The sequence below is a fragment of the Entelurus aequoreus genome, linkage group LG04 (assembly GCF_033978785.1).
Source record: "Entelurus aequoreus isolate RoL-2023_Sb linkage group LG04, RoL_Eaeq_v1.1, whole genome shotgun sequence".
NCBI classification, from domain to species: Eukaryota; Metazoa; Chordata; class Actinopteri; order Syngnathiformes; family Syngnathidae; genus Entelurus; species Entelurus aequoreus.
The window spans coordinates 1864160-1889704 of NC_084734.1; the positions used below are offsets into that span (position 1 = coordinate 1864160).

The 25545-nt window shown below is 34.5% G+C and overlaps 1 protein-coding gene across 3 annotated transcripts in view; it reads left to right on the forward strand.

Annotated features, from left to right (window-relative positions):
* Positions 1-4357: 4357 nt before the first annotated feature.
* The window catches only part of bicc2 (bicaudal C homolog 2), a 77854-nt gene continuing 56666 nt past the window's right edge, over positions 4358-25545 (forward strand). For all 3 annotated transcript variants that reach the window (XM_062043363.1, XM_062043365.1, XM_062043364.1), the window contains exons 1-4: positions 4358-4677; positions 20885-20931; positions 21197-21266; positions 21341-21420. In XM_062043363.1, the coding sequence (XP_061899347.1) occupies positions 4413-4677; positions 20885-20931; positions 21197-21266; positions 21341-21420 (462 nt within the window). In that variant the 5' untranslated portion in view covers positions 4358-4412. The remainder of the gene's footprint in view (positions 4678-20884; positions 20932-21196; positions 21267-21340; positions 21421-25545) is intronic.

Genomic DNA, 25545 nt, shown 5'->3' on the forward strand with positions numbered 1-25545 from the left:
TGACACTTTTAGTGGAAACAAACACTTTTCCAGTCAGGCGGATCTAAATTGGGGTGCAGGGCTCACTGTGTCTGTGGCTCTGAATTCAGAGTCAACTGTGAATAGTGGACTTCTTGAGCCGTTGCCATGGCGAGACACCATCATTGAGTCTATTCACCACTTTTTTGAGGCAAAAAGTCATTAATTCCGGCCTAAATAACACTTTTTAGACTTTTTTTGTGCTTCTGACCTGCAAATCCATAATAACAAAAACGCACGAACAAGTATAAAACGGGTGCTTTTTTTATTTTTATTTTACCAGACCTATTTGATAACTAACACACAAATATGTCTACAAGGGTAATATAATAAAAAAAACAAAGAGTGTGATTAATGCAATGATTAACTACTTAAATGAGAACATATGCAAGTATTTGTTTTGCTAAATTTATTGCTTTTTAAAATGGGAAATAACACTGCTAACAAAAACATAAACAAACAAAACGTGCTTATCGGAATAAATGGAAATGACATCTGGAAACTATTTGGGAAGCAAATCTTGAAAAAGATGAATCAAAAATAAAATAAAACTGATCTGAGAAAATGGGAAAAGTTTGAGGAAAAAAATGATGACGCAAAAAAAGTATAGTAATAGTAGCATCAGTAGTTTTTTTTAAAAAAATTTGTTGAAAACAAAAACAAAACATAAGGAATAATAATAAAAAGATGAATACTTATTGAAATAATACAGTTAAGTATATATATAGAAACAAATGCTGTACAATAAAAACAATGATGAGGTTTTTCATATCCAAAAAGGAGTGAAAGGAAGTGAAAAGTATTTACTCTCGCTCCTTATTCATAAACTAACTACCTAGCTGTGATTCATTTACTGGTCTTATTCTTATACATCATTAATAACCTTTATCTCACATACAAACAGTTTTTTTGTTGGGGACAAACATATAAAAGTGTACACATAGTCACATACATATTCAAGTACGAAGTGACGGTAACGCCAACAAATAATTAGTAAATAAATACCCAAATAATATAATAATAATAACATAAAAACCTTGTGATTGTTAGAAACTTGCATTCTTGTATGTATTGAAAGTTATGTCTTTATATCTTTTTTTCAACCGAACAATATTAGGACATTCGTTTAATTGCACATTCAAACTGTTACATACTTTGAATCCATCCATCTTCTTCCGCTTATCCAAGGTCGGGTCGCGGAGGCAGCAGCCTAAGCAGGGAATCCCAGACTTCCCTCTCCCCAGCCACTTCGTCCAGCTCTTCCCGGGGGATCCCGAGGCGTTCCCAGGCCAGCCGGGAGACATAGTCTTCCCAACGTGTCCTGGGTCTTCCCCGTGGCCTCCTACCGGTCGGACGTGCCCTAAACTTTGAATCCTTGTATGGAAACACAAAAGATTCGTTCTGTCATGCATATATTCCAGATTAAAAAAAAATACATACCGTATTTCCTTGAATAGCCGCAGGGGCGCTAATTAATTTAAAACCTCCTGTCACTCCGGCGTTTACCGGAAGCCTGCGGGATGGCCTTGCATGCGGTAATTATTTTAAAACCTCTTCTCACTCCGGCGTTTACCAAAAGGAATGTGGTAAATTTAGGCGTGCGCTTTGAGTGTGATGTAAGCATACCATCATGAAAAGCACATTTAATAAAAAAAAACGTTATTATGGTCTTACCTGTACTTATAAATGGAGTCCATTTGCAGCTCCTTCTGACCAAAAGCATCGATAACTTGTTAATAAAAGTTTTCCTTATTTTCCTTCTTCAGTTTTAAAAGTCTCTCTGTCTCGATGGAGATATTCCTTTAATTATTACCTCCTGCTTCCATTGAAAGTCCAGTTTAGAAAACTGTTTTATTTTAGATACCGGTATGTAATCCTCCATGTTAAAAAAAAAAAAATCTCTTGCTGCGTGTAGTCACTTCTTCTGCAGTACCGGAAGTCGCAAGAAGGATCACTAGCGCGGTAGCGCCCTCTACCACCAGGAGGCGGGAGTCATTTAATGACTTATACAGTATTTGACACACGCAGCTACGGTATATTAATAAAATATAGATGCTTACTGTTCTTTTTAGCATACTGTACCGGTATTCAATAGCTTGGACCTTAAATCCTACTGAATAGCTCTTTATCTTTTTTCCTTTGTGCGATTGCAAACTACTGAAAGCAGCTTCCTCCATTTTGAAAATGAGGACAGGTAAAGCGTCACTCGTGACGTAACGAATTTGACCCGGCGGAAGTTCTAGCCATATGCTAAATATTTTGCGAAACGAGTTTGACCCGGCAAAAATTATAGACATGCGATAATAAAATTAATATTTTGCGAAACGAATTAGATCCGGCGTTAATAATGAACCGGCGATAAGGCCAAGCATGCGTTAATTATTTTGAGCAACGAGTTTGACCCGGCAGTAATTCTAGACGTGCAAATACTATATTCCCTGCGCCAATTCAAGGAAATATGGTAATAGTAATAACAATAATAATAATGATAATGATAGTAATAAAAATAATAACAATAATACAGAGATGTCCGATAATATCGGCAGACCGATGCGTTAAAATGTAATATCGGAAATTATCGGTATCGTTTTTTTTATTATCAGTATCGTTTTTTTTAATTTATTTTTTTATTTTTTATTTTTTATTATTAAATCCACATAAAAAACACAAGATACACTTACAATTAGTGCACCAACCCAAAAAACCTCCCTCCCCCATTTACACTCATTCACACAAAAGGGTTGTTTCTTTCTGTTATTAATATTCTGCTTCCTACATTATATATCAATATATATCAATACAGTCTGCAAGGGATACAGTCCGTAAGCACACATGATTGTGCGTGCTGCTGCTCCACTAATAATACTAACCTTTAACAGTTAATTTTACAAATTTTCATTCATTACTAGTTTCTATGTAACTGTTTTTATATTGTTGTACTTTCTTTTTTATTCAAGAAAATGTTTTTAATTTATTTATCTTATTTTACTAATTTTTTTAAAAAGTACCTTCTCTTCACCATACCTGGTTGTCCAAATTAGGCATAATAATGTGTTAATTCCACGACTGCATATATCGGTTAATATGGGTATCGGTTGATATCGGTATCGGTAATTAAAGAGTTGGACAATATCGGATATCGGCAAAAAGCCATTATCGGACATCCCTAATATATATATATATATATATATATATATATATATATATATATATATATATATATATATATATATATATATATATATATATATATATATATATATATATATATATATATATATATATATATATATATATTTATATATATATGTATATGTATATATATATATATATATTTATATATATATGAATATGTATATATATATATATATATATATTTATATATATATGTATATGTATATATATGTGTGTATATGTATATATATATATATATTTATATGTATATGTATATATATGTGTGTATATATATATATATATATATATATATATATATATATATATATATATATATATATATATATATGTATATGTATATATATGTGTGTATATATATATATATATATATATATATATATATATATATATATATATATATATATATATATATATACAGTATATATATATATGTATACACACATATATAAGCTATATATGTGTGTATGTGTATATATATATATATATATATATATATATATATATATATATATATATATATATATATATATATATATATATATATATATATATATATATATATATTGTTACTTCACATGTAGTCGGCTTTCGTGCCCCTGGCCAATTTTTTCCCCCCAAATGCGGCCCCCAAGCCAAAATTTTGGACATCCTTGGTTTAATATTATAATTGAAACAAAATATTTTTCTTATTTTATGTGACTTAAGTGGCGTGAATGTTTAAAAAAAAAAAAGACATTAAAACTGCACTGACTGTCACAACATTCCGCTCAGTGTCAGGAGACCATGGGCAGATGTTGCGGAACCTCCACAGGACACCCCGATTATTTTGTTAGCTGTGAGCTCCGGCGTGAGGATGGTCTTGTGTGTGTGTGTGTGTGTGTGTGTGTGTGTGTGTGTGTGTGTTATCGCAGACTATTTCTAAGGATTTGTCGTGGATTGTTGTTGAGCCCCTGGGCTGGAGAAGACGTGACCTGAGCTGAGTGACTGCCTCCTTTTAACACCGTTGAACTCACACCGCTCAGGAGAAGAGAGAGGTTAGATCTTTCAACTAAATAACGGGAAAGGGGTGGAGGATCCAAAATGGGGGTGTTTCCAGCTCCCCCTCCGTCTCTTTTCACCCCTTGCTTGTCTCCTTGGTCACACACACACACACACACACACACACACACACACACACTGACGAGGGCTTCAGTCCTGCTATGGCCAACACCACCAGCACCGAGGAGAGCTCTCCCGGCCCGGCCGCCGTAGCACTCCCGGAGCCCGACCCGGAAACTAGCGTAGAACCCGGCTCAGCGGCGAAGCCTGAGCCCAGCGAGGCCCGTTTTGACCGAGAGGATGAGGAGGAGGAGGAAGACACAGCAGGGCAGAGGCAGGACGGCGAGGAAGGCCAGAGTGTGGACCCCGAGTGGGTGGAGGAGAGGTTCAGGATCAATAGGAAGAAGTTGGAGGCCATGTTGTACGGTGAGTCCGTCACACTGCATCCTCATAACTACTAACTCATTCATCCCTGCCATTGTCATGCCTGCTTGTGCCTATTTGTTCCCACTACCGCACCTTCAATTGGAGTCCTTAATCTCCTTATATGCAAATATAATGACAATAAAGTCCATTCTATTCTATTCTATAGCGGTTGTTATTTAGGCTGAGGTCTCTGTGTTACCATGGAGACTCTTTGTTTACAGCATGTGTGTGTTGCATGTGCTGTTTAAACACAAACAAACGCAAACAACTTGATTGAATCCTGCTGAGCATTCAGGTCAACAATATATATATATATATATATATATATATATATATATATATATATATATATATACACTACCGTTCAAAAGTTTGGGGTCACATTGAAATGTCCTTATTTCTGAAGGAAAAGCACTGTACTTTTCAATGAAGATAACTTTAAACTAGTCTTAACTTTAAAGAAATGCACTCTATACATTGCTAATGTGGTAAATGACTATTCTAGCTGCAAATGTCTGCTTTTTGGTGCAATATCTACATAGGTGTATAGAGGCCCATTTCCAGCAACTATCCCTCCAGTGTTCTAATGGTACAATGTGTTTGCTCATTGGCTCAGAAGGCTAATTGATGATTAGAAAACCCTTGTGCAATCATGTTCACACATCTGAAAACGGTTTAGCTCGTTACAGAAGCTACAAAACTGACCTTCCTTTGAGCAGATTGAGTTTCTGGAGCATCACATTTGTGGGGTCAATGAAACGCTCAAAATGGCCAGAAAAAGAGAACTTTCATCTGAAACTCGACAGTCTATTCTTGTTCTTAGAAATGAAGGCTATTCCACAAAATTGTTTGGGTGACCCCAAACTTTTGAACGGTAGTATATATATATATATATATATATATATATATATATATATAAAAAAATATATATATATATAAAAATATATAAAAAAATAAAAATTATATATATATATATATATATATATATATATATATATATATATATATATATATATATATATATATATATATATATATATATATATATATATATATATATAATTTTTATTTTTTTATATATTTATATATATATATATATATTTTTTAATATATTTTTATATATATATACCGTTCAAAAGTTTGAACGGTAGTATATATATATATATATATAAAAAAAATAAATATATATATATAAAAATATATAAAAAAATAAAAATTATATATATATATATATATATATATATATATATATATATATATATATATATATATATATATAATTTTTATTTTTTTATATATTTATATATATATATATTTTTTTTTTTAAATATATTTTTATATATATATACCGTTCAAAAGTTTGGGGTCACCCATATATATATGTATATATATATATATATATATATATATATATATATATATATATATATATATATATATATATATATATATATATATATATATATATATATATATATATATATATATATATATATATATTTTTTTTTTTCATTTTATTTTTATTGCCATCCAGCATCAGACATTCCTATCCATTACATCAGTGTTTTTCAACCACTGTGCCGCGGCACACTAGTGTGCCGTGAGATATTGTCTGGTGTGCCGTGGGAAATTATGCAACTTCACCTAATTGGTCCAAAAAATATATTTTTTGCAAAACAATAATTATAATATTGAAGCTTTTATTAGTAGATTGCACAGTACAGTACATATTCCGTACAATTGACCACTAAATGGTAACACCCGAATACGTTTTTCAACTTGTTTAAGTCGGGGATCCACGTTAGTCAATAATGTGCAGTGTTTTTCAACCTTTGGTGGTTAAACACTGGTTTAAATACAACTTAGATATTGGGTTTCACTATGTAAAAGCGCTTTGAGTCACAAGAGAAAAGCGCTATATAAATATAATTCACTTCACTTCACTTGGTATGTAAAAGGTATATAACGCTTAAACCAAAAATGAACAAAAGGCAAGTCCCGCTAGGAAAAGGCACTGAAGCATAGGACAGGCTATGCAAAACCAAAGTAAAACTGAACTGGCTACAAAGTAAACAAAAACAGAATGCTGGACGACAGCAAAAACTTACAGCGTGTGGAGCAGACACGGCGTCCACAAAGTACATCCGTACATGACATGACAATCAACAGTGTCCCCACAAAGAAATATAGCGTACGCACAACTTAAATAGTCTTGATTGTGGAAACAAAGCAGGTGCGGGCAATAGAACTCAAAGGAAGGCGTGACGCTGCTACAGGAGAACACCAACAAAACAGGAAGGGTCACCAAATTAACAGCGCAAGACAGGAACACTTGCCTTGACCTTAAAAAAGTTACAATTTGAGTCCTGAATCAGATATAGATAGATAGTACATTATTGATCTGTATCCAATGCGACTGCGGTCTGAACGACTAGGTCAAGTTCATCCGAGACATCGTGTCATTGAAAAAAGCTGACAGATACCAACTGATACTAATAATGAACAGAAACACAAATAATAATAATAATGGATTAGACAATGGCCTCTGGAGTGGGTTAGGGTTAGGTTTGAGGTTAGGGTTGGGGTTAGGGTTGGGGTTAGGGTTAGGTTTAAGGTTAGGATTTAGGGTTAGGGGAAGGGGGTGGGGTTAGGGTTAGGGTTGGGGTTGGGGTTAGGGTTAGGTTTGGGTTAGGGTTAGGGTTAGTGGGCAGCTGTTGCTCTTTTGTGGCCAGTAATGTAAAAGTGCTTCATTTGATTTGCAGCAGAGCTTGCTTTTAAAATGGGTTAGGGTTAGAGTTAGGGTTAGGGTTAGGCATAAAGAAAATTAATTGGTTAGGGTTAGGCATACAGAAAGAGAATTGGTTAGGGTTAGGGCTAGAGGTTGGGGTGGGGTGATATAAAAGACAGAAAAAAAGAGTAAGAAGGGTTAGGGTTAGGGTTAGGGTTAGGTTTGGGTTAGGGTTAGGTTTGGGTTATGGTTAGGGTTAGGGGGAGGGGCAAGGGAGTGCACTGTCCGTCTACAACCCGTCAAGGCGACGCCCACGCCAAACGCAGGACCCCCAGGACCCCGTCCGACATAGGGGAAGGGGGTGGGGTTAGGGTTAGGGTTGGGGTTGGGGTTGGGGTTAGGGTTAGGATTAGAGTTAGGGTTAGGTTTAGAGTTAGGGTTAGGGTTAGGCATAAAGAAAATTAATTGGTTAGGGTTAGGCATACAGAAAGAGAGTTGGTTAGGGTTAGGGCTAGAGGTTGGGGTGGGGCGATATAAAAGAGAGAAACAAAGAGTAAGAAGGGTTAGGGTTAGGTTTAGGTTAGGGTTAGGGTTAGGGTTAGTGGGCAGCTGTTGCTCTTTTGTGGCCAGTAATGTAAAAGTGCTTCATTTGATTTGCAGCAGAGCTTGCTTTTAAAATGTAAATATCGTAGAACATCGCCCTCATCTAACCGTAGCAGCTGTGATCATGATTGAAATTTGATTAGTCGAGCAGCCCCTCCGGGTACTCCGGCTTCCTCCTACCTCCAAAGACATGCACCTGGGGATAGGCCCCTCCCACTTCCAAAGACATGCACCTGGGGATAGGCCCCTCCCACCTCCAAAAACATGCACCTGGGGATAGGTTTGATTGGCAACACTAAATTGGCCCTAGTGTGTGAATGTGAGTGTGAATGTTGTCTGTCTATCTGTGTTGGCCCTGCGATGAGGTGGCGACTTGTCCAGGGTGTACCCCGCCTTCCGGCCGATTGTAGCTGAGATAGGCTCCAGCCCCCCCCCCCCCCCCCCCGCTACCCCAAAGGGAATAAGCGGTACAAAATGGATGGATGGATAGTCGAGCAGCCTTACTGTCTGCCTAGTACAGTACTTGCTGGCATACTTGCCAACCTTCCCGAATTTTCCGGGAGACTCCCGAATTTCAGTGCCTCTCCCGAAAATCTCCCGGGACAACCATTCTCCCGAATTTCTCCCGATTTCCTGAGTGAGGACGGCCTGTTGTCACGTCCGCTTTTTCCTCCATATAAACAGCGTGCAGGCCCAGTCACGTTATAACATCTACGGCTTTTGGAGAGTACGCAACTGCACACACAACAAGAAGAAGACTATATACATGTCTCCGTTATCCATAGGTGTATCGATAACTATGGATGATGTTTGATAAGAAATTATCGAGTTCGAGCCTACTGTCGAATCCTCTTATCGAACCGATTCCTTATCGATTCTCTTATCGAGTTCAGATAGGTTGTTCTATATGGAAAAAAACACACAATATTTGGTTTAACAAAAGCTCACTTTTATTATATAAGAAAACAATTTAATCTAATAAATAAATAAATATTGACTGTTACCCCCCTAAAAAAATAAAATAAAATAAATAAATATTGACTGTTGTTACCCAAAGTATATTAAGTGGGATTTTTCAGAAAAACAAATATATACAGTAACACAAAAACAAGCTGTCTCTGTGATCACTATAGGTGTATAAATAATAATATAGTGATTAATAAAATCAGTCCCTTGGGCACAAAACTGAAAATAATACAGCTCTCCAAAAAGTGCACTTCTGCTGCTATTGGAACATAACTGTTTGTTCTGATGCTTTGACATTTTTGCACTTTATTTCTTTATTGAAACAAAATTCTATGAAGAGAAAAGTTGTTTGCAAATGTGGTTACAATGCTAAAAAATGAAAAGTTAAAGCTAAAAAAAGAAATACACTTTATTGAGTTAACATCATTTCTTTATAGGGGGGACGATATGATGAGCTAGGGAATATAACAACTACACTACCCAGCATGCAACGGGAGTGACGAGCATGCGCGGTATCCCCGAAAAGTGTTGTTGCATGTCGCCACCCGGCAGCTAAGAATGAGGTTACAAGCACGCTGTGAAAGTAAACGTCAAGAACTCAGCCAACACGCCTCGTCTGCATTATTTATAATTAGACAGACAACACATATACAGTGTGATTTTGTTTTGTTTACAAGGAAAGAAAAACAAAAGTTCAAAAAGGGAGATGTGTTGTATATATATGTATGTGCTGTGGTTGTTTTAAGAACGTTGCGACAGCTGCCGTAAAGGAGGTGCGTTGCTAGCCTGGTTGCTATGTTTCCGCTTGGTGGTAAAAGTGTTGGTCATGTGTTTTACCCTGCTAAAATCTCTCAGTAAAGTTATTCATTGGATTATACCTTTTGTTTTGAACTTTATTACACCTCGGAGCGCTTTTTCCGGTCCATTGTTTTTCCTGCTTTCGCTATCTGCGCCTAACGACTGAGCTACGTGACGTCATTTCTTGTGATGTCCCACGGAGCATTTCTAGTCGGGACGGGATTCAAATAAAGAACCAACTCTTTTTCTTTACTATAGTGGTCTCGATAACGGGTACCGGTTCTCAAAAAGGGATTCGAGTCCGAGGACTCGGTTCTTTTCTTATCGAACAACCGGGAAAATCGGTTTGGAGTATCATCCCTATCTATAACCCATAAAGTAGGCAGGCACGGAGCTATTTCTCAGCGTGTGTTTATTCCAGCCGGCACGTTAATACACTGTTAATACATTTCTTTTATTTATATCAGCGGTGTCCAAAGTGCGGCCCGGGGGCCATTTGCGGCCCGCAGCTAATCGTTTACCGGCCCCCCACACATTCTGCAAAAATTGTAAAATTGATAGTATTGCAAAAATAAACATTTTTAAAAAGTGTAATGAGGTGAAATCTAACGAGAAAATGTTGCAATGTTGACACAAAACTGCCATGCAGGCTGTTTTTTTTAATTTTGTCTTTGTTTATTTTTATTTTCTTTGCCAAAAAAAAAAAAAAAATCTATGTTACAATGAATTATTACTTAAAAAATGTCACTTTAAAATGTTTTATGTGGAAAAAAATATTGCATATATTGTGTGGTTGCCATATAAAAACATCAAAGTTTTATTTGACAAAAGAGCATAAAACAAACAAAATAATAGTTCATACGTAAAATGGACAGATATATCTGAAGTTGATCTCGTAATTTAAGTGTGAAAAGTAAAAAAATAAATAAAATAAAAATGTATCACTTTATGAGTGGGAGACCTTTTGGATCCCAAATATATTTAGTGGGATTTTATGTAACTTTTCACTGTGATTACTCAAAAATATTAAATAATTCCAATCAATGGTGTCCTGCATTATTGATCTTTTAGGGCTCTCATTACTAAATACTGCATATTTCAGTTTTACTATAAAAAACAAAGTTGTCTTTGACAGAAAAGGCATAAAACCAGTTTTTTTTAAAAACTTGATATCAACCTGAAGTTGATGTAGAGATATACTGTAAAAAATAATAATAATTTGACTTATTTTTAACATTTTAATGACTGAGACCCTTGACCCTTGACTGGTCCCCGGGAGCCTTAAAGGTTAAAAAAAAAAAAAATCTACATATTTTGTTATGGTTTGAAAATGGAAAATATCAAAATGGCCCTCGTATGCTTAAATGTTTCCGTGTGGCCATGCAGGCTGTTTTTTTTAATTTTGTCTTTGTTTATTTTTATTTTTTTTGCCATTGCTCGAAAAAAAAAGAAAAAAAATGTATGTTACAATGAATTATTACTTAAAAAATGTCACTTTAAAATGTTTTATCTGGAAAAAAATATTGTATATATTGTGTGGTTGCCATATAAAAACATCAAAGTTTTATTTGACAAAAGAGCATAAAACAAACAAAATAATAGTTCAAACGTAAAATGGACAGATATATCTGAAGTTGATCTCGTAATTTAAGTGTGAAAAGTAAAAAATAAATAAATAATAAAAATGTATCACTTTATGAGTGGGAGACCTTTTGGATCCCAAATATATTTAGTGGGATTTTATTTAACTTTTCATTGTGATTACTCAAAAATATTAAAGAATTCCAATCAATGGTGTCCTGCATTATTGATCTTTTAGGGCTCTCATTACTAAATACTGCATATTTCAGTTTTACTATAAAAAACAAAGTTGTCTTTGACAAAAAAGGCATAAAACCTGTTTTTTTTTTTTTTTTTACTTGATATCAACCTAAAGTTGATGTAGAGATATACTGTAAAAAATAATAATAATAATTTGACTTATTTTTAACATTTTAATGACTGAGACCCTTGACCCCTGATTGGTCCCAGGGAGCCCTAAAGGTTAAAAAAAAAAAAATCTATATATTTTATTATGGTTTGAAAATGGAAAATATCAAAATGGCCCTCGTATGCTTACATGTTTCCGTGTGGCCATGCAGGCTGTTTTTTTTAAATTTTGTCTTTGTTTATTTTTATTTTTTTTGCCATTGCTCGAAAAAAAATGAAAAAAATAAGACAAAAAATCCACGTTACAATGAATTATTACTTAAAAAATGTCACTTTAAAATGTTTTATGTGGAAAAAAATATTGCATATATTGTGTGGTTGCCATATAAAAACATCAAAGTTTTATTTGACAAACGAGCATAAAACAAACAAAATAATAGTTCATACGTAAAATGGACAGATATATCTGAAGTTGATCTCGTAATTTAAGTGTGAAAAGTTAAAAAAAATAAATAATAAAAATGTATCACTTTATGAGTGGGAGACCTTTTGGATCCCAAATATATTTAGTGGGATTTTATTTAACTTTTCACTGTGATTACTCAAAAATATTAAAGAATTCAAATCAATGGTGTCCTGCATTATTGATCTTTTAGGGCTCTCATTACTAAATACTGCATATTTCAGTTTTACTATAAAAACAAAGTTGTCTTTGACAGAAAAGGTTGTATTTTTTTTTATTTTTTACTTGATATCAACCTAAAGTTGATGTAGAGATATACTGTAAAAAATAATAATAATAATTTGACTTATTTTTAACATTTTAATGACTGAGACCCTTGACTGGTCCCCGGGAGCCCTAAAGGTTAAAAAAAAAAAATCTATATATTTTGTTATGGTTTGAAAATGGAAAATATCAAAATGGCCCTCGTATGCTTACATTTTTCCGTGTGGCCATGCAGGCTGTTTTTTTAAAATTTTGTCTTTGTTTATTTTTATTTTTTTTGCAATTGCTGGAAAAAAAAAAAAAAAAAGACAAAAAATCTATGTTACAATGAATTATTACTTAAAAAATGTCACTTTAAAATGTTTTATGTGGAAAAAAATATGGCATATATTGTGTGGTTGCCATATAAAAACATCAAAGTTTTATTTGACAAAAGAGCATAAAACAAACAAAATAATAGTTCAAACGTAAAATGGACAGATATATCTGAAGTTGATCTCGTAATTTAAGTGTGAAAAGTAAAAAAATAATAATAATAAAAATGTATCACTTTATGAGTGGGAGACCTTTTGGATCCCAAATATATTTAGTGGGATTTTATTTAACTTTTCACTGTGATTACTCAAAAATATTAAAGAATTCCAATCAATGGTGTCCTGCATTATTGATCTCTTAGGGCTCTCATTACTAAATACTGCATATTTCAGTTTTAATATAAAAAACAAAGTTGTCTTTGACAGAAAAGGGATAAAACCTGTTTTTTTTTAATTTTTTTTACTTGATATCAACCTGAAGTTGATGTAGAGATATACTGTAAAAAATAATAATAATAATTTGACTTATTTTTAACATTTTTATGACTGAGACCCTTGACTGGTCCCCGGGAGCCCTAAAGGTTAAAAAAAAAAATCTATATATTTTGTTATGGTTTGAAAATGGAAAATATCAAAATGGCCCTCGTATGCTTACATTTTTCCGTGTGGCCATGCAGGCTGTTTTTTTTTAATTTTGTCTTTGTTTATTTTATTTTTTTTGCCATTGCTCGAAAAAAAAAAAAAAAAAAAAATCCATGTTACAATGAATTATTACTTAAAAAATGTCACTTTAAAATGTTTAATGTGGAAAAAAATATTGCATATATTGTGTGGTTGCCATATAAAAACATCAAAGTTTTATTTGACAAAAGCGCATAAAACAAACAAAATAATAGTTCAAACGTAAAATGGACAGACATATCTGAAGTTGATCTCGTAATTTAAGTGTGAAAAGTACACAAAAAAAATAATAAAAATGTATCACTTTATGAGTGGGAGACCTTTTGGATCCCAAATATATTTAGTGGGATTTTATTTAACTTTTCACTGTGATTACTCAAAAATATTAAATAATTCCAATCAATGGTGTCCTGCATTATTGATCTTTTAGGGCTCTCATTACTAAATACTGCATATTTCAGTTTTACTATAAAAACAAAGTTGTCTTTGACAGAAAAGGTTGTATTTTTTTTTTTTTTTTTACTTGATATCAACCTGAAGTTGATGTAGAAATAAAATGTAAAAAATAATAATAATAATTTGACTTATTTTTAACATTTTAATGACTGAGACCCTTGACTGGTCCCCGGGAGCCCTAAAGGTTAAAAAAAAAAAAAAATCTATATATTTTGTTATGGTTTGAAAATGGAAAATATCAAAATGGCCCTCGTATGCTTACATTTTTCCGTGTGGCCATGCAGGCTGTTTTTTTTTTAAATTTTGTCTTTGTTTATTTTTATTTTTTTTGCCATTGCTTGAAAAAAAAAGACAAAAAATCTATGTTACAATGAATTATTACTTAAAAAATGTCACTTTAAAATGTTTTATGTGGAAAAAAATATTGCATATATTGTGTGGTTGCCATATAAAAACATCAAAGTTTTATTTCAACTTCAGATGTATCTGAAGTTGATCTCGTAATTTAAGTGTGAAAAGTAAAACATAATAATAATAAAAATGTATCACTTTATGAGGGGGAGACCTTTTGGACCCCAAATATATTTAGTGGGATTTTATGTAACTTTTCACTGTGATTACTCAAAAATATTAAAGAATTAAAATCAATGGTGTCCTGCATTATTGATCTTTTAGGGCTCTCATTACTAAATACTGCATATTTCAGTTTTACTATAAAAAACAAAGTTGTCTTTGACAGAAAAGGCATAAAACCTGTTTTTTTTTTTTTTTTACTTGATATCAACCTGAAGTTGATGTAGAGATATACTGTAAATAATAATAATAATAATTTGACTTATTTTTAACATTTTAATGACTGAGACCCTTGACTGGTCCCCGGGAGCCCTAAAGGTTAAAAAAAAAATCCTTAAAATTATAATTAAAAATTATGGCTTGAAAATGGAAAATATCAAAATGGCCCTCGTATGCTTAAATTTTTCCGTGTGTGGCCCTCAGTGGAAAAAGTTTGGACACTCCTGATATATATATATATATATATATATATATATATATATATATATATATATATATATATATATATATATATATATATATATATATATATATATATATATATATATATATATATATATATACTGTATATATAAGAAATACTTGAATTTCAGTGAATTCTAGCTATAAATATACTCCTCCCCCCTTAACCCCTCCCCAATCTCCCGAATTGGGAGGTCTGAAGGTTGGCGAGTATGGCTGCAGGTAATCATCTTTTTCTAACACTTTTCATTTGGCCGTCTTTGGCTAAGAAGTGTTTCGTTTTGCAGCTGTGGCCTACTTTTTCAGGGTGGAGTGGGAGGTCTCTGCGTCACTAAATGCCATCGACGTGATACGCCGTCTCCGGACTAATTTGTGGCGGCCCCCACCTACACCACCTTCTCCCCCCACTCTATACTATTCTCTTGCCATTCCTCGGCCGGGGCCAGGGTTACCCGTAGTGATGAGCGGGGGTGAGGGCGGTCCCCCCCCCCCCCCCCCCCCAAGACTCTCAACCCTGTAAATGTCACACTGAAGCCGTGGCCTTTTAAAAATTGTTTATGTTCCGAGCAAATTCTCCTTTCCTTTTGTCCCGGTTGCTAAGCTAACGTCAACATTTTAAAAGCCGACATTGCAACGAGGATCTCTTTTGTCAAAGGCAAGATGTTTGAGTTGTATTTGTGGCCCCATTTTCATATTTAATATTACTATGGTTGGATTTTATAAGTTGCGACTACAATCGAATCTTCCAAGGATCCAAATTAGGGGTGTCCGATAATGGCTTTTTGCCGATATCCGATATTCCGATATTGTCCAACTCTTCAATTACCGATACCGATATCAACCGATACCGATATCAACCGATATACGCAGTCGTGGAATTAACACATTATTATGCCTAATTTGGACAACCAGGTATGGTGAAGATAAGGTCCTTTTTAAAAAAATTAGTAAAATAAGATAAATAAATTAAAAACATTTTCTTGAATAAAAAAGAAAGTACAACAATATAAAAACAGTTACATAGAAACTAGTAATGAATGAAAATGAGTAAAATTAACTGTTAAAGGTTAGTACTATTAGTGGAGCAGCAGCACGCACAATCATGTGTGCTTACGGACTGTATCCCTTGCAGACTGTATTGATATATATTGATATATAATGTAGGAAGCAGAATATTAATAACAGAAAGAAACAACCCTTTTGTGTGAATGAGTGTGAATGGGGGAGGGAGGTTTTTTGGGTTGGTGCACTAATTGTAAGTGTATCTTGTGTTTTTTATGTTGATTTAATTAAAAAAAAAAAAAAAAAAAAAAAAAAAAAAATGATACCGATAATAAAAAAAACGATACCGATAATTTCCGATATTACATTTTAACGCGTACATCGGCCGATAATATCGGCAGGCCGATATTATCGGACATCTCTAGTCACGATACAACCTTTTCACTCCCGATATTGGAGCCTTGAGTATAGGCCGATATATCGAAATTTAACCCGATACGATACTTGTATTATTTTGTAAGGTGGAATGTTGCGAAAATGTCGGATGAAGTGAAATTACTCAGAGAACATTGGTAGGTATGAAAACACCAACATTACGACATATTTTTGATGTTGAGTGATAGTTGGTGTTTTGGCGACACCCAGTGGTCACAATAATTCATTACATTAACTGCATCTTGCAGGAAATTCAATGATGCAGACACATTTGTTACTGGACACTAATGCTCTTCTATCTTCCGATATGCAAATATAATTATTTGATACTTGTTTTATATTGGCACACTTTTAATGACATTCTTCTCATCCGTGGCTCACTAGTGCAACAACTCTCTAATAACTAAAGTTCCTTGAGTGAATAATGTAAACTCACTACACCGGTATGTTTTAGCACTTTCATGGCGAGTTTACTGACAGATATAAGTAAGAACTTTACACTACTTTATATTAGAAATGGCAACATCGCGGATGAATGTGTCCCATAACAAGAAGATAGAAGATGTGGGCAAATTTTAGGACTTATGCAGATCCCAAATACAGATCAGCAGGTACCAGAAGGTAAGAAAAGTTGCTTTTGCGTAATATTGCGAAACAAAATGCCAGATAATGTGTCTTACCTTATACACACACCATAATAATTATTATCGGAGGTCACTCGAACGAGTATGACGATCCTCCTGGTAGGGGTGTATCCCTTCATGGAGGATGCCTGATCCTTGACAAGAATCAGGTCAGGGTCCAGTGGCATGGAGTCCAAGACGACCGAGGACCCTTTTCTGCCGCAGCCTTCTTCCGCCATCGCAGCCGTTGTGGTAGTTCTTGAATCTACCGTCTTCCGCCTGCTCCGCCGTTGAGGTCTTCACCGTATCCCTGGCTAGGGGGCAGTCAGGTACTAGGCCTTTGCCAAGGGCCACCTGGGGTAACAGTAGTAAAGGGGTTAACCTCCTAGTGCCCCAAGACCCCATAGAGCAGTGGTCCCCAACCGATTGGTACCACGGGCCGCACAAGAAATTAATTTTTTTTTTTTTTAAATTTTTTTTAATTTATTTATTTATTTATTTTTTTATGAAATCAACATAAAAAACACAATATATACATTATATATCAATATAGATCAATACAGTCTGCAGGGATACAGTCCGTAAGCACACATGATTGTATTTATTTATGTAAAAAAAAAAAAAAAAAAAATTATTTTTATTTTTTTTAAATACACCCCCCCCCCCCCCCCCCCCCCCCCCCCCTACCGGTCCGTGGGACAAATTTTCAAGCGTTGACCGGTCCGCCAGCTACAAAAAGGTTGGGGACCACTGCCATAGAGGAGCCTCCACTGCCAGATGCACTTTAACGTCATGCCCAGGACACACCATAATAATACTCCTACGTTAAAGCACAGTACAATCCATTAAGCGGTGTGGCTTCATAGCTTACCAAAAGTCGTACTGAAACATTTTGATAGTTTTCTGAGCGCCGTGTGTAATGTTCTATGTTTTCAATGGAACATATACAATGTTGGTGTTGTTTACTTGAGTCATATTGCAGTCCACACCTACCACACTTATCATTACACCCATGCACCAAATAAAATAGCCTTCCAGGTCGGTAAACACAATCAAAATGATTCCGTTATTAGGGCGCAGTTTTGAGAAAATGAAAGGATTTTAAGTGCGCCTTATAGTCGGAAAAAATACGGTACTAAGTATAAAAATACCATCCTTTTAACCCTTGTGTAATGTTCATATTGTTGTTACTCAGCCAGCGTTTGTGGGTCTGCATTTTTGTGGCTTTTAATGCCTCACAATCAAACACTTTTATGTTAAAATACTGAACAGATGTTTATTGGAGATAAGGTAAACATCTTTTCAGTATTTTAAACATAAAAGTGTTTGATTTTAAAGCATTAAAAGCCACAAAAATGCAATGGGTCCATCAGACCCACAAACACTGGCTGAGTAACAACAATATGAACGTTACACAAGGGTTAAAAGGATGGTATTTTTTATACTTAGTACCGTATTTTTCTGACTATAAGGCGCACTTAAAAATCCTTTAATAGTAACAACAATATGAACGTTGCACGAAAAATGTATCCGCCAGTTTCCGCATCCCACAGGGATTCTCTTCTCTGTGTTTCTGCACCTGCGGTTCCCACACAAGGTTGCAACGTTGACTGTCTGCTGTCATTTTCTCGCACATTTGACCCTCTGATGTTTTGTGTACCTACACTCTGCCCTCCTCCTGTCTAGGCCTGCTGTGTGTGTGTGTGTGTGTGTGTGTGTGTGTGTGTGTGTGTGTGTGTGTGTGTGTGTGTGTGTGTGTTTGTGTGTGTGTGAACATCAATTTTCACACTTCTATTAGCCCTGGGTCCAGTGGACCCGGACATCTTATATGTAATAGAAATGTGTAGGAGGGATGGGGTGTATGGTGTTGTGGTCATTAAATATGTATTCTGATATTTGTTCTTCACAGAAAATGAGCCAGTCTCAGTTTGAAGAAATTAATTAATTGTATCATTTTTCTTTTAAAAAAAATAAGAAAAACGGGTCCCACAGACCCGAACACCACACAAGTGTCATGATCTGTGGGCTGGATCATGTTTTTGTTATTTTCTGTTAGTTTTAAGACTCCATAGTTCCTGTTTTTGTACATCCTTGTTTGTTTTAGTTTCCCATGGCGACTGATTAGTTTTCACCTGCCTCATGTGTTCGGGACACGCACCTGCTCTAATCTAGAGACTATTATTCAAGCCTGTCTTTGCCAGTTAGTCGTTCCTGGCGTCATTGCTCTTTCCATGCCACAGTTTCATGCTCTGTTCATGCCACAGTTTCATGTTTGTTTCTTGCTATGCCATAGCTTATGCTAGTGCAGACCTGGGCATTCTGCGGCCCGCGGGCCACATCCGGCCCTTTGTGCGTCCCTGTGAGGCCAATCATAAATTACAAAATACATTTAAAAAAGTAGTATCTATGTCGAGTGTGCAATACAACGTTGCTGCTTTTCTTTTGAAAATCGTTATTTGTATTACTTCCGTGTGGACGTATGCGCGTGCGTGCGTGATTGTGAGTGAATGTGAACAGCTGCAATCACAAATTACAAAATAAAGTTTAAAAAAACATCTATGTCGTGCGCGCAAATACAACTGTGCTGCTTTCTTTATTTTGAAAAGTGTTATTTATGGGCGTATGCCCGGGTGTAGCCTGTGAGTGAAGGTGCACAGCGACAAGTGATGCACGGTTTTACACCCGAGACGCTAAAAAGAGAAAAGTTGATGAGGAATGGCGTGTTTTCAACAAGACATGGACTGCCAAGCAACGTTCCCTCTAAGGTGCACGCCTGCGCAATTGCGCACTGCTCAAAGCGTCCAATCCCATCTGAATTCTAAACAAAATAAACACATTTATTCTGTGTAGTTTTGCAATGCAACTCTGAGTGACAGTGACAACAAGCGGCCCTAACGGTGTTCGGTCAACACCGTTCAATTGAACACCGTTCAATTATTTGTAACGTCTATCGAGATGCTTCGAGGCCAGGAATTATATCGATCACTTTATTGAGCAAAACTGTTTATATTGGCCACACCAAAAAACATGAGTAAAACACTTTTATCTCGAAAAACTGGTCATTTTCTGCCGTACAAACCAGGCCAAAACCAACTTGTCATCCGTCACCAACACGCATACCACTAAACCACTGGTGCGTTTATGGCCACACAAAAAGTCGGACAACTCAAACACCACACAAAGTTACACTATGACTCCTCAGTCATACGTGTGCTTATTTTACTGTCATTTATTATTAATGTTAGTTTATTGATATTAATCATGGAATGCTGTTACTAGAGAAAGTGACAGGAATGCACACTTCATCCTATGCTTACATTTCATTGTGCAACATGAGGATGTTTAAGGGGAACTAAAGGTGATCTCTGAAAGGGGTACAAATGATTTCCAAAGCAGTGCTTCTGGTATAAAGTTAAGTTAGGTTAAATGAAAGTATTATTATTATTATTATTATTATTATTTATCTTACGGTATATATAAAAAATAATATTGAGCAAAATTTAATTGAAATATTGTCGATGTGGCCCTCCAGCAGTGCTCGGGTTGCTCATGCGGCCCCCGGTAAAAATTAATTGCCCACCCCTGTGCTAGTGGTTGACTTTAACTCCAAGTGCGATCAGCCTTGTTTTCCGTTTATTTGTACCTTTTTGAGAGAAGATAATTCAATATGTCCCCACCTTCACGCCTTGTCCGGAATAGTCCGATTGCATCCCCGGGAGAACAAACCTCGCAGTAAGCTGCGACCCCCCCCCCCCCTCGTTATGACAACAAGGGTTTTAATTAAAGTGTATCTTTTATTGCATGCAATAATACGCTATCTTGCTGCGGCTAAAATAGAGAGAGGGCTGCATTGGTTTAAAAACAAAAAAAAACAAATAAAAACATTCTCTATCTTATTTGTCTGTTGCAGCTCCAAAGACCGGCGATGGTGTGACGGGCGAGGAGTTTTTCGAGAAAGTAAGTCAAACGGCAAACATTTGTTTGCGAAAGTTTTCGGCTCAGTAGACGCCAATGTTCAGCATCAGCGCATAAGAGCTCGCAGGTAATTAAGGTGTGACGGATGAGAGCGCCGCGTCCTGTGATTACAGGTTTCACGGACACCATGATTACAGACTTTGAAATGCAAATGAGCCTCTGTGTTGTTACACTCGGCACGTGTCGCGTTCTCGCCACAGACAAAGAACAGCTCTGTTTCACTCGCCATTGTTCTTGCCCGCCGCAGGTGATGAGAGAAACCCACACTCAGGTAAAATGGCCGTCCAAGTTGAAGATTGGAGCCAAGTCAAAGAAAGGTGAGGGATTGCAATAAACCCCTCACACGTGATAAGGTGTGGCACGTTTTCAGAACTCCGCTGTTATCTTTCAGATCCACACGTGAAGGTGGAAGGCAAACGAGCCAACGTCTTGGAAGCCAAAAAGAGGATTCTAGAAGTTCTAGAAACCAGGGTGAGGCTTCTGAGCCGTTGTTTGTACATTCGGCACTGCACATGTTCTACACCAGGGGTCACCAACGCGGTGCCCGCGGGCACCAGGTAGCCCGTAAGGACCAGATGAGTAGCCCGCTGGCCTGTTCTAAAAATAGCTCAAATAGCAGCACTTACCAGTGAGCTGCCTCTATTTTTTAAATTGTATTTATTTACTAGCAAGCTGGTCTCGCTTTGCTCGACATTTTTAATTCTAAGAGAGACAAAACTCAAATAGAATTTGAAAATCCAAGAACATATTTTAAAGACTTGGTCTTCACTTGTTTAAATAAATTCATTCATTTTTTTACTTTGCTTCTTATAACTTTCAGAAAGACAATTTTAGAGAAAAAATACAACCTTAAAAATGATTTTAGGATTTTTAAACACATATACCTTTTTACCTTTTAAATTCCTTCCTCTTCTTTCCTGACAATTTAAATCAATGTTCAAGTATTTTTATTTTTTTTTATTGTAAAGAATAATAAATACATTTTAATTTAATTCTTCAATTTAGCTTCTGTTTTTTCGACGAAGAATATTTGTGAAATATTTCTTCAAACTTATTATGATTAAAATTCAAAAAAATTATTCTGGAAAATCTAGAAAATTTGTAGAATCAAATTTAAATCTTATTTCAAAATATTTTGATTTTCTTTTAAAATTTTTGTTCTGGAAAATCTAGAAGAAATAATGATTTGTCTTTGTTAGAAATATAGCTTGGTCCAATTTGTTATATATTCTAACAAAGTGCGGATTGGATTTTAACCTATTTAAAACATGTCATCAAAATTCTAAAATTAATCTTAATCAGGAAAAATGACTAATGATGTTCCATAAATTCTTTTTTTAATTTTTCCAAAAAGATTCAAATTAGCTAGTTTTTCTCTTCTTTTTTTCGGTTGAATTTTGAATTTTAAAGAGTCGAAATTGAAGATAAACTATGTTTCAAAATTTAATTGTCATTTTTTTTCGTGTTTTCTCCTCTTTTAAACCGTTCAATTAAGTGTAAATATCATTAATTATTAATAATAACATAGAGTTAAAGGTAAATTGAGCAAATTGGCTATTTATGGCAATTTATTTAAGTGTGTATCAAACTGGTAGCCCTTCGCATTAATCAGTACCCAAAAAGTAGCTCTTGGTTTCAAAAAGGTTGGTGACCCCTGTTCTACACTTTCACTATAGTCAGTAAGTAAGTACCGTATTTTCCGGCCCATAGGGCGCACCGGATTATAAGGCACACTGCCGATGAATGGTCTATTTTAGATCTTTTTCATATATAAGGCGCACCGGATTATAGGACGCATTAAAGGAGTCGTATTATTATAACTTTTTTCTAAATGTAAAACTCTTCTTTGTGGTGTACATAACATGTAATGGTGGTTCTTTGGTCAAAATGTTGCATGGATTATAGAATAGAATAGAATAGAATAGCGTAGAATAGAATAGAAAGTACTTTATTGATCCCTGGGAGAAATTCAGCACCACAGTTCGCTCACAATAGAAAATAAACACTTGGGTATTTTTACATGTGAATAATATAAATACAGTCTATTATACAGCATTATTCACGTGTGAATAATATAAATACAGTCTATTATACAGCATTATTCACCTGTGAATAACATAAATACAGTCTATTATACAGCATTATTCACATGTGAATAATATAAATACAGTCTATTATACAGCATTATTCACATGTGAATAATATAAATACAGTCTATTATACAGCATTATTCACATGTGAATAATATAAATACAGTCTGTTATACAGCATTATTCACATGTGAATAATATAAATACAGTCTATTATACAGCATTATTCACATGTGAATAACATAAATACAGTCTATTATACAGCATTATTCACATGTGAATAATATAAATACAGTCTATTATACAGCATTTTTCACATGTGAATAACATAAATGCAGTCTATTATAAAGCATTATTCACATGTGAATAATATAAATGCAGTCTATTATACAGCATTATTCACATGTGAATAATATAAATGCAGTCTATTATACAGCATTATTCACGTGTGAATAATATAAATACAGTCTATTATACAGCATTATTCACGTGTGAATAATATAAATACAGACTATTATACAGCATTATTCACGTGTGAATAATATAAATACAGTCTATTATACAGCATTATTCACATGTGAATAATATAAATACAGTCTATCATACAGCATTATTGACGTGTGAATAATACAAATACAGTCTATTATACAGCATTATTCACGTGTGAATAATATAAATACAGTCTATTATACAGCATTATTCACATGTGAATAATGTGATTGCAGTCTATTTTACAGCATTATTCACGTGTGAATAATATAAATACAGTCTATCATACAGCATTATTCACATGTGAATAATATAAATACAGTCTATTATACAGCATTATTCACATGTGAATAATATAAATACAGTCTATTATAAAGCATTATTCACATGTGAATAATATAAATGAAGTCTATTATACAGCATTATTCACATGTGAATAATATAAATACAGTCTATTATACAGCATTATTCACGTGTGAATAATATAAATACAGTCTATTATACAGCATTATTCACGTGTGAATAATATAAATACAGTCTATTATACAGAATTATTCACGTGTGAATAATATAAATACAGTCTATCATACAGCATTATTCACGTGTGAATAATACAAATACAGTCTATTATACAGCATTATTCACGTGTGAATAATATAAATACAGTCTATTATACAGCATTATTCACATGTGAATAATATAAATACAGTCTATTATACAGCATTATTCACATGTGAATAATATAAATACAGTCTATTATACAGCATTATTCACATGTGAATAATATAAATACAGTCTATTATACAGCATTATTCACATGTGAATAATATAAATACAGTCTATTATACAGCATTATTCACATGTGAATAACATAAATACAGTCTATTATACAGCATTATTCACATGTGAATAATATAAATACAGTCTATTATACAGCATTATTCACGTGTGAATAATATAAATACAGTCTATTATACAGCATTATTCACATGTGAATAATATAAATACAGTCTATTATACAGCATTATTCACATGTGAATAATATAAATACAGTCTATTATACAGCATTATTCACATGTGAATAATATAAATACAGTCTATTATACAGCATTATTCACATGTGAATAACATAAATACAGTCTATTATACAGCATTATTCACATGTGAATAATATAAATACAGTCTATTATACAGCATTATTCACGTGTGAATAATATAAATACAGTCTATTATACAGCATTATTCACGTGTGAATAATATAAATACAGTCTATTATACAGCATTATTCACGTGTGAGTTTCATTTTTTAATGATTTCTGCTGGTGGTGTGCCTCCGCATTTTTTCAATGAAAAAACTGTGCCTTGGCTCAAAAAAGGTTGAAAAACACTGACATAAATGATGGCATTTTGAGAGGTAATCATTGAAGTCGGACATCACTGAAAGCCTAGGTGGGAAACCCTGTTTTTATTTACGATTTACACAACGTGCCAACTTCACTGACCCTCCCTGTTTTGTTGGTGTTCTCCTGTAGCAGCGTCACGCCTTCCTTTGAGTTCTATTCCCCGCACCTGCTTTGTTTTTCACAATCAAGACTATTTAAGTTGTGCGTACGCTATCCTTCTTTGTGGGGACATTGTTGATTGTCATGTCATGTACGGATGTACTTTGTGGACGCCGTCTCTGCTCCACACACTGTAAGTTTTTGCTGTCGTCCAGCATTCTGTTTTTGTTTACTTTGTAGCCAGTTCAGTTTTGTTAATTTTTTGGTTTAAGCGTTACGTTGCATACCTTCTACATACCAAAAAAAGGTTGAAAAACACTGCACTAGACAACGGCACATTATTATAATTATTGAGTTGCAAAAAATATTTTTTGGAGCAATTAGGTGAAGTTGCATGATTTCCCACGGCACACCAGACAATATCTCACGGCACACTAGTGGTTGAAAAACACTGATCTAGGTAACAACAGAACTTATTTTATTAGCACGCCGAGATGCGCTGTGGTGTTGCGATG